At 37.6% G+C, this 10,215-nt stretch overlaps 1 protein-coding gene and 1 pseudogene across 1 annotated transcript; both read right to left on the reverse strand.

Moving 5' to 3' along the window:
- Positions 1–250: 250 nt before the first annotated feature.
- On the reverse strand, positions 251–1,041 carry LOC120154884 (prohibitin-4, mitochondrial-like). Its single transcript, XM_039166522.1, has 2 exons — positions 475–1,041; positions 251–436 (listed from the first exon to the last, which is right to left on the reverse strand). The coding sequence occupies exons 1-2, from the start codon at positions 1,039–1,041 to the stop codon at positions 251–253; spliced, it is 753 nt and encodes a 250-aa protein (XP_039022453.1).
- A 1,657-nt stretch (positions 1,042–2,698) lies between these two features.
- Positions 2,699–7,369, reverse strand: LOC120154885 (annotated as a pseudogene).
- Positions 7,370–10,215: the final 2,846 nt, after the last annotated feature.

The raw sequence follows: 10,215 nt of genomic DNA on the forward strand, positions 1-10,215 counted from the left end.
AAAATCGCAACGCGATCTTCCAAGAATCGCAACGCGATTCAGAAAATCGCAACGCGATCTTCCAAGAATCGTAACGCGATTAAGAAAATCGCAACGCGATCTTCCAAGAATCGCAACGCGATCTTACATAAATGAAAAGCAACGAAAAAGAAAATGCAGAGAACAGAAATATGCTCTTACATTAACAGCTTCCTCCTTTACTGGGATTTCAGTACTGGCTAGGTTCTCTCCTTCCATAATTCTGGCTTTATCACCTGTTCACCTGATGGGAGAAGCAGGATTGATTTGCTTTGGCGTGCCTTGCTACTTTGTTTAGCACTCCAGTACTTTTAGCCACTAAAGCACTACATTCCATTCCACAGCGTGATGGGCTTCCACAATCCGAGCACTCAGCACATCCAGGTTGGTCGTGGTTAAAAACCATTCCACCGCAAAGCTGAAACCAAAGCACAGTCTCATTCACATCCATCTTACGTTTTCCATCTCCATCCTCAACGTCTCCGTCATGATCCGCGAGGTCCTGATCGCGAACCGGTGTCCCTGCTTGTTCTCGTAAGCGAATTTCGAAGTGTCGTTGGAGAATCGAACCGGCAGTAGGGCATCTTCAGAAATCCACTTCGCAGCCTCACTTTCACCTTCTGCGCGGATAATGGCTGCCCTCCTCTCCTGGTCAGCTTTAGCCACGATGTACCTTGATCTCTCTGCCTCTTGTTGTTCCACCTGCTTCTGCTCCACAGCCCTTGAGAATTCTGCACCGTATGACAAATGTGTGATAGCAACATCAGCTAGCTCAAAGTTGAAGTCCCTTGCACGATGAGTTAATGAATTACGAACCAAGGCCGACACCTGGGGACGCTCGGTGAGCAGCTGATCTGCATTGAACTGTGCAACCACGGCCTTCAAGACCTCCCTTCCAACAGCTCTTTCACCACCGTCAACGGTGTACATGGAAGCGTTGAGGATACTGGCGGCGGCACCGAGACCGAAAGCGGCGCGTGCGAAGTTGGTTAAAAGAGAGACAGCGGCTTGGTTGCTTCCCATTTGTCTCTATCTCTTGCTTACTTTCCAGCTGGGTTTTTATGCCTCTCCCGGCCTTTACTCACCGTGGTTACCCCCTTTTAAAGCAGCGTGTGTGTTGAATATATAGGGGAAGGGAAGCGGTATGTAATGACCAGAGATTATGGCCGGATTTTTAGGGGTGTAGTGGAGTAGGTGAGATACGTGGGAGTTAAACATGGGGCCAATTAGATCATGCCTTAGCTGATGTTGAGCTGACTCAGCAGTCCTTTCCTTCAACACAAGTTGATCACCGGGGATGTTGCAATTTGCATGGAAGGCTGCAAAATAATAATAATAATAATAATAATAATAATAATAATAATAATAATAATAATATAATATATTTTTCCCCGAATAAAAATGGGTATCTACAGTATTAAAATAAAATAAAAATTAAATTTTAGGTAAAACTTTGAAAGAGATTAAAAATAATTAAAACTGATAATTTAAATATTAAATACATAATTTACTCTTAATTAAAAGACTTACTAATAATATATTAATATTTAATAATATATTATCATCATTCCAATAATTAAATAACATATAATATAATATGTCCTCCGCTTTTTATGTGACGCATGTACTAATGTCTTACTTTTCCCACCTTAAGATCATGTTAGTCGAAAACGGACCTAAGTACATTTAAATATATAAAAGTTTAAAGCGAACCAAACAATTTCAATATCTAAAAATATTATGGTTATTTTAAAAGTTTTAAATTTAAATGCTAATGATTATAGGGTATTTGAACGTTAATTATTAAATAATTAAATCTGTAAAATAAATGCTACCATTTATAACTACCTTAAATTAATAAAAGATATGTAAAAATTTTAACACGAATCAAACGACTTCATATTAATAAAAAATATAGAAGTTTAATGCTAAAAAAAATAGAGTTCTAAAGTAAATGCTCTATAACAACATATTTTCTGATCATGGGTAGGGATGGACATGGGTCGATTCAAGTCAGGTGGATCGACCTGAATCACACCCAAAAAATATACACTTTCTACCGACTCGAATCCGACCTACTTTTTGAGATAAAATTTAAATTCGATTCGATTTGACCTGAAATAATATATTATTTTTATTCAATAAAAATAAAAATTTAATTGAAAAAAATAATATATAGAAGGCTTACTATCCCTAAATATATATAAAATAAAATTATAATTTTTTTAAATTGGGTCAAATATTTTTCACCCTAAATCTGAACCTAACTCAACTTGAATATAACCTTAAAAAACACGATCTGACCTAAATCTATTTTTTTTTAAATCTAACCTAATCGGATCAAATCGGAACCCATGAAGGCTTTTTGGCCTAAAACGAATGCTCTTTAATAGCATATACAACATATATAGAAGGTTTTCGTCGGTTTTAGTTGTTTATTTTTTTAGTGTTTTTTTCTTAGTTATCATGCTTATTGAAATTTTCTTCTTGTTTAAGAGAGTGATTATCACACAAGGTTATTTCCCCCCTTTAATTATAAAATAAAATTTATAAATTTAATATAACCAAAAATTAAATAATAATAAACCTTTGTTTTAATATAACCAAAAGTTAAATAATAATAAAATATACTTGTAAAATGGAACCAAACATTTAAAAGTAATAGTAATCATTTTTAAAAAAAATTATAATAACGGTTTTACCTTTGTTTTAGAGAGTACTGAAATATACACTCCACAAGTTCTTTTGGACAAAACTATGAACATGAACTCCAAAAATGCAGCTTTTTAACATTTAAATACATTAATTACCTCATTGAAGGGATGGGGACAGAAAGCTTTCTTATTCACAATTGAGGAACTGAGGATTTTGATTTCAGGGTGTAGAATTTACCGGAATCTCTTGTGGCATAGGTGAGCTTGATTGATCTTGATGCAACGGGATAACAAGCTGCTGCAAGGGTTTTAAAGCTACGGTAAGCTCCGCAAACGATGGCCGCAAACTCGGATCGCTGGAAATCAATAGGGAAAGTAGATTATAGATTGGATCCGGTATAGCAAAACGAGGAGTTATAAAGTTCGAGGTTCTGTGTACTGACGTCTGCCAGCATTGCCAAATTATTCTCGCAACCAAAGGATCGAGTTCCTTGGGAATGTCGAGGCGTCGCTTCTGGAAACCAACTGCACCCACGACTTGCATCGGATTCATTCCGCTCCAAGGTAATCTAAAAGTAGCAAGCTCCCAGAGAATGATTCCAAAGCTATAAACATCACATCTATAAATCCAACAAAAGATGTATCTTAGTTCTGAGAATTATCTATTTTACTGATTCGGCATATTCAAATCCGAGATGACGATAGTAGCAGAGCCACCAACTCTAATCACCAATAACAGTGAGCCACAATTAATTTAACACATTTTATGCAGACAAAATGTTACAAAGATGCATAATTAAGGATTTTTCTCATCTTCGTATTCTCAGAAACCCAACAAAATGCTAGTGGATTAAGTGGTCAGATTAACTACGGAGAAAAAGGCGAGAAGGAAATATAATGAAATATTGAATAAAAAGAAACTGCTCACTTCTCATTCGAGGGCTCATTGCGAAGTACTTCTGGTGCCATCCACTCGGGCTGAAACAAGAAAGGCAACTCAATCAGAGACGGAAAGAAAAGTAATATAATTGAAACCACGTATTCTATCTATATCTTCAGAATTTATAATATATTGCTCAGCAAGCTAAGATACTGACTGTTCCGGCGGTTGATTTAGACGATAGGAAAGTATTATGTTTCAAGCGTGACAACCCAAAATCACAGACCTGCACAGTTCAGTTTTGTAAATAATCAGAGCTTGTCAAAATAGATGATAGGAAGGTATTATGCTTCAAGGTGTATCGTAATCACAGACCTGCTGTATCCAATCCGTTTTGCAATGGTTACAGGTAGGTAGAGACTACTTGGAGAATTTAACTTAAAAACGGTAAGAAATATTTAGAAGCACGAAAACTAAAACATAGAAACATCAATTACCTTCACATTCCAGTTTTTATCAACTAAGAGGTTAGGAGACTTCAAATCACGGTGAACAATGGTAGGTATGCTAGTGTGTAGGCAATTCATGCCCCTTGCCTGCCAAAAGGAAACATATATGAATATGCTGGTCACATGCTAAGAAAAAAAATGCAACTGTTATTAGTTCCATACCACATCAAGAGCCATCTTAATTCTACGCTTCTCATCGATTTGAGGATGAGGACGATGAATAATCTTATATAAGCTTCCTCTGTAAAACCAAATAACATTAGCAAAATTTAGATTGCCAATCTCATTCCATCTGTACATTACCGTGCACAAAGTTCAAATCGTTAAAAGGTAAGCAAAGGATATGTACAAACAGACTCTTACCTAGGAAGAAACTCGGTAATGATAGACAGGTAGGAGGGCGAGTAACAGCACCCATAAAAAGAACAACATTTGGATGATGCAGTCTACGCATTATTCGCACCTAGAAAAAGAGAGAAATATAATCCAGGATCAGGGATATGGACTTGTTTCACTGGCATAACTTTAGGCACGGATATTTGCCAGTTATAAATGAATAAAATAATATATCTAAAAACACATTCTACTATGATTTTGAGACAGCAATATAAACACTTTGAAGTTACTTACTTCTCTTTTGAACTCAGCCAAAGCAGCACCAGAAAAATCTTGGTCTAGGAACTTCTTGACAGCAACCTCCTGGAGTCCAATGACCATTATCACCCACAAAATTAGAAACTACTAGTTCTTTCAATTTTGCAAACAACTCTCAAGTCTTAAATATAACGGTGGAAAACACACTTAGAAAAGTATAAATTCAAGACCGGGCTAAAGGTTTTGACTATTTATGCCTTTGGCAAAAAATTGTCTAGATAACTCAACTAACACTAAACAAGGGCAGCACAAAGTTAAATACAAGGTGAAAACCGTGATTGACTGAGTATTAATAAACTTACCGTGCCATTCCAGTCAGCATGATAGACCTCTCCATATGAACCTACTCTCAAGAAAACAAAATTTAATAGGAATTAGATAACTTCCAAAAAGAAAATGTAAAATTTCAAGCAAAGCCAGCGTCAGAATTAGTTATTCTATTTAGATTCTTATGTTTTCAAGAAGAATGAGAAGAGCTCTTGAATAGCAAGAGGGGGAACAAATTACAACAACAAACACAACTATATAAGTATGACTAACTGAGTCGACATTTATTTCATAAAAAAATTATCTATGCATAACAAAAATTGTCACATATAATTAACTTCAATGAGTCGAATCCATTACCTAGTCCAATTCTTTCACCAATATCCAAATCTTCCCAAGGAATTTCACATTCACCAACATCTACATCATCAAATAGTTGATGATCCAACTGATTAGGGGTCCCTCTGTTAGATAATCCAGAAGAACCAACACCAGAATCAAAGGATGAGTTAGGACTTTCAGGATCCTTCAATTTGAGATTATTTCCCATGTATCTATCATGGGCATGCTTTTTATAACTGTCGAAACCAATCTCATTATCTTGCTCATTAATCAAATCCCCTGTGTTATTTTGTAAATCATGTTCATTTGTGACCTGCTCCTTAAATTTAGAGCTTGCGTCCTCATCCAGTTGTGAGCTATTGAACTGACTGGTAGTGGATGCCAAAGATGCGCTAGTTTCAGACAAAGGATTGCGGACTGTATCATTTCTATTCGACGTATCCAAGCCAGCAGGTGGCTTAAAACCATGAGTGTAGACCTTTTCAGGCTTGATGGAGCTGGAGGGACCTGCTGGTGACTGATTAAAATCATTAGATTCGCAATTGACTTTTGGGAAGTGGCCCTCCATATAATTGTACTTTTTCTGGGGAACCTCATTATAAACAAGCCGATTCTTCCACATCAATGGTACCGGGGGTCGCCCTACTACATTATTTGGTTGTTTCTGAAACTCGTCAATTTTGGCCTCTGTAGATTTATTCTGCTGGGAAGTTTTGCCTGCACCTTTTATCTGGAATGGATTAAGCTCCGCAAAAAGATTTTTCGGGTCCTCTTGGCTACTCTGACCATATGGCACCACATTGACATTCATCCTCTGGCCATCACCAACAGTATTGGCACCACGACCCCCTTTATAGACTAAAGTTCCAATTGCAGTCGAAGGAAGATGATCCAACTGATTAGGGGGTCACTCTGTTAGAAAATCCAGAAGAACCAACACCAGAATCACGACTTGGGCCTGATAAAGAAGGCAGCACTTCTGCAGTTCCAGAACTTGACCCCCAATCAAAGGGCGGCTACTGCTATTGATCAATGGATGGTGACTACTACCTTCACCTTTAAGTGGCTTTTCTCTTGAGTAAACATCATCAGGTGACTGAAGAGTTGGTATGTTTTTCATTATTGGTTTGTACGGCTTAAAAGTAGTATCTTTTGCACTTAAAATGTCAGCGGGTATAAGTGTACCAGGAGCTGCCATTAGATCAACCAAAAATTCCCTGAAGAAACAAAAATACTAGATTAGACCTAAATAAAAGTAAAGATTGCAGGTTAAGAAATAAGCAGAAACTATAGCCTTTCCTCCTCAAGCTTTACTATATTTACAGCATCATCTTCAACACCAGTGAAGTGACTGCCTTTTACCAGTCTACAAGGTAAACTTATGCTATCTGCCAACACCTACATTAAAAGGACACAGAAATTGGATATAAACAGATACCCTACTCAAAACAATAAGTACTTGGAACAACCATGAAAGAACAAAATTAAATCATCCAGTGTGATCATAGTTATTTTGGAGTTTCAAAGGCAGGCAATTTCCGCTTCCAAGAGTAAAGCCATTCTGGAAGTAAAAAATAAAAACTCACCTTGAAGAGCAAAGCACGATGCCGAGACAGGCCTATATTTATTGAACCAATAGGCAACACGCTTGTATGAAGAGATGTTCTAAGCTCAATACTTCTTTCCATCCATTTGGACAAAATCATATTAGCATCTTTAACAGGACCACCCATATGGCCTGTTACAAGTTCGGCAAGCCTTTGAACTAAGATACCAACATTAGTAGAAGGGAAATCTAACGAAATACAGTGAGCAATTTGCAACAACTCCTCTAGGGCCGGGTCAATTGTTCGTTTCATAATTACAACTTCAAAGCTAGAATTTCCAAGACTTGCTTCAAGATCAGTAAGAGATGGCATTTTTCCTTGGGTTCCTGAATCAGTGGAAAGCCCGTATACATCATAGAAACCATCCACCACTCTTTCCTCATAATCAAGCACATTGTATTCCTGGTGGACCAAAACAACCCAACCAGTCAATCCAAATTACATAACTCAAGAACTAGCATATGACAGGATGGAAAACTCATTCAGTTTAAATGACCGTATTCAAGTTCCAAACAGTAAATCATATTCCCAAGGTTTAGAATTGATTCAAATCTAATAATAGAAGCAATCAAAATGTTTACGTGTTTAACTAAAATAAGTAAACCATTGATTGAAACATTGGATGAAATTGCAAGACAGCCTAGGTGAAGGTCAAAACAACATACATCAACTAAAACAAAACAAAACAATTCATACAAGGAAGCCACGACTAAGAGCACACACAAGCAAAATATTAAAGGAAATTCAAACCAATTCTATTAAGTTTATAAAACAATTTCTACTAACATTAGTATCCTTCAGGGTCTCCAAGCTACGGATTACATCCTGAATTTGTAACATTGATCATTACAAAAAACTAAACGATAGCTGCTACGCAAGATTACCCTACACAGTTTAGCAAGAAGCAAAAATCTAACAGTAACTTGTCCTAATGTGATCAATTTCAAACGGTGACACCAGCAAAGTCAAACGCTGATCATAAAAGCTAAAGCTCATTCACAAGAATGCACCATGGTTTAGTTGTCACTTTCCAGACAATTCATTCCTTGTTAGCAATTCATGCGAGTTCAAAATTTAATCAAAAGAAGATATGAAATAAGTTGTATAAACCATTAATTCAAACTTTTCCAGTAAAGTTCACCCTATCTAAGAATCCAAAATAAAAGCTAAACCATAGTTCGCCGACTAATTAACCAATATCCGATTAATTAACCTGACTTGACATGTATCTGATTTTACATGACTTACCAATATCCGACTAAAACCTGACCGATTACCTGATTTTACAGCCCTAGATCCATTGCTGCTTATAAAAAATAGGCTAGATTCTATCCGACCATGGGGCTTTTAAGCTTTTTATAGAGAAGAGAGCCATTTTAATCTCGTCCAAGGATACATCTTTGGTTAATTCTCGTCACTATTTATCAGCGGTTGAAATTTGTTATACTCTCCTTAGTGATCTGAATAGGTTTCCAGCTTTCATCATTTACCGCTAGTTGCATTGCATGAGCCAGTCTCTCTATGCACAAAATAAGTAAATACCGGATAAAGGATCACCCTATCTGATCTCTCTAGATGGCCGAAAACTTTCGGTCGTGGAGCCATTCCATAACACATGAGTAGAGACTGTCGATACGTAATTCATTACTAATCGTCGGAGACCGATCCAGCACCCCACATCAGTCAAAGTATCTTCAATGAAGCTCCAACTAAGACGATCATAAGCCTTCTCAAGATCAAACAATTTTGATCGCCATCCAGCCTAATTTACCCTTCTTCTGACGCATCGAATGGATCACTTCTTGAGCTATAATCACTTTCTCATTCGAAACTGATGCTGATAACGCCGTGTAGTCCAAACTTTGAACATTATGGAACCGCCCTCGAATGCGGTAAAGGAGATCGCTCCTGCCTTCACTAGTAAATAACTCATTATAAAGCCTGACCGCCCCACATTTCAACTCCTCCGGATTAGTGTGCCAATTACCATCCTCTAAATGAAGCATATCAATCGTATCTCCTCGTCGTCTCATTCTTGCACTCGCATGGGAAAATTTTGTGTTTCTGTCGCCATGAACGAACCAGTTACAATGAGCCTTTTGCATCCACAAACTTTCTTCTTGACTCAAAACAACTTCCAATTCATCTTTAAGATCCGACTCGAGGTTTGACAGGAAATCAGAATGTTTAAGCATTAGCGCTTTATCAATTCCTCGAAGACGGGCCAACAACTCATTCTTACGCTTTCCAATCGACCTAAACACATTTTTGTTCCACGCCGTGAGCCCGACTTGCAAATTCTTCAGATTGGTTCCCATATACTCATTAGTCCTCCAAACTGATCGAAGAATACCATCAAAATCTTGGTGATCTTGCCACGAAAACACAAATCGGAAAGGGCTGTTCCGATTTAACATCTTGTCCTGTTTAATTTTCAGCAGAATTGGGCAATGGTCAGAGCCCAAGCGGTCAAGATGGAACACCGTTGAGTTTTTAAAATGATTAGCCCAGCTTTCGATCATCAAACATCTATCTAGCTTCTGATAGAGGGAACCACACGACCATATGAATTCCGATCCCTGGAAATGAACCTCCATCAGAGCATTATCAAAGACAAAGTTAGAAAACCCCCGAATCGTGCCATCTCTATTGGGTGCCCCTTCTCTTCGCTCATTCGGTATCAAAAGCACATTAAAATCACCTCCAATTAACCATGGAAAATCACTGCTGGATTGATCTTCGTCAACATTTCCCAAACCCCATTCCAAATCGAGACATTTTGGCTAGCATAGATGACTGTAACGTAAAAACATGTATCCTCTCCACTAACCCGAGCCAAGGATGAATAAATTGATTCGAAATGCAAAGCACTGAAACAAAAAGCTCATCAGACCAAAGAAGCCAGATCCCTCCCCGAAAACCTTGAGCTTCAACACGAAAAGAGTTAGAAAAACCCAAATGACGGATAACTTCATCAGCTTTAACACCACTAATTCTGGTCTCCATCAATGCCACTAAACCTGGATTAAACCTTTTCATTAACCGTTTGAAATGACATCGATAAGAAGGACTTGCAACGCCGTAGCTATTCCAAAAAAAAGCAATCACACATTAACACAATCATTGTGAATTTGGCCATCTCTACCACTGCTTCCTCATATAAGTTAGCCTCATTGCCTGCGATAGTGGACTCGACAACACTTATTTCACTAATAAGAGCAACAAACGAACCACCCTGCAGATCACCTGCACCATGAACACGAGAGTTGATCCTAGTTGTGGCT

Source organism: Hibiscus syriacus, unplaced genomic scaffold, assembly GCF_006381635.1.
Source record: "Hibiscus syriacus cultivar Baekdansim isolate YM2019G1 unplaced genomic scaffold, ASM638163v2 tig00111151_pilon, whole genome shotgun sequence".
Lineage (NCBI taxonomy): Eukaryota > Viridiplantae > Streptophyta > Magnoliopsida > Malvales > Malvaceae > Hibiscus > Hibiscus syriacus.

Bases quoted from the DNA above. Each gene is read 5' to 3' on its own strand.
- LOC120154884 (XM_039166522.1), bottom strand. From the start codon at position 1,041: ATGGGAAGCAACCAAGCCGCTGTCTCTCTTTTAACCAACTTCGCACGC. The intron at 437-474 runs GTAAGATGGATG...CTTTGGTTTCAG, and splicing joins TGAGGATGGAGATGGAAAAC to CTTTGCGGTGGAATGGTTTT.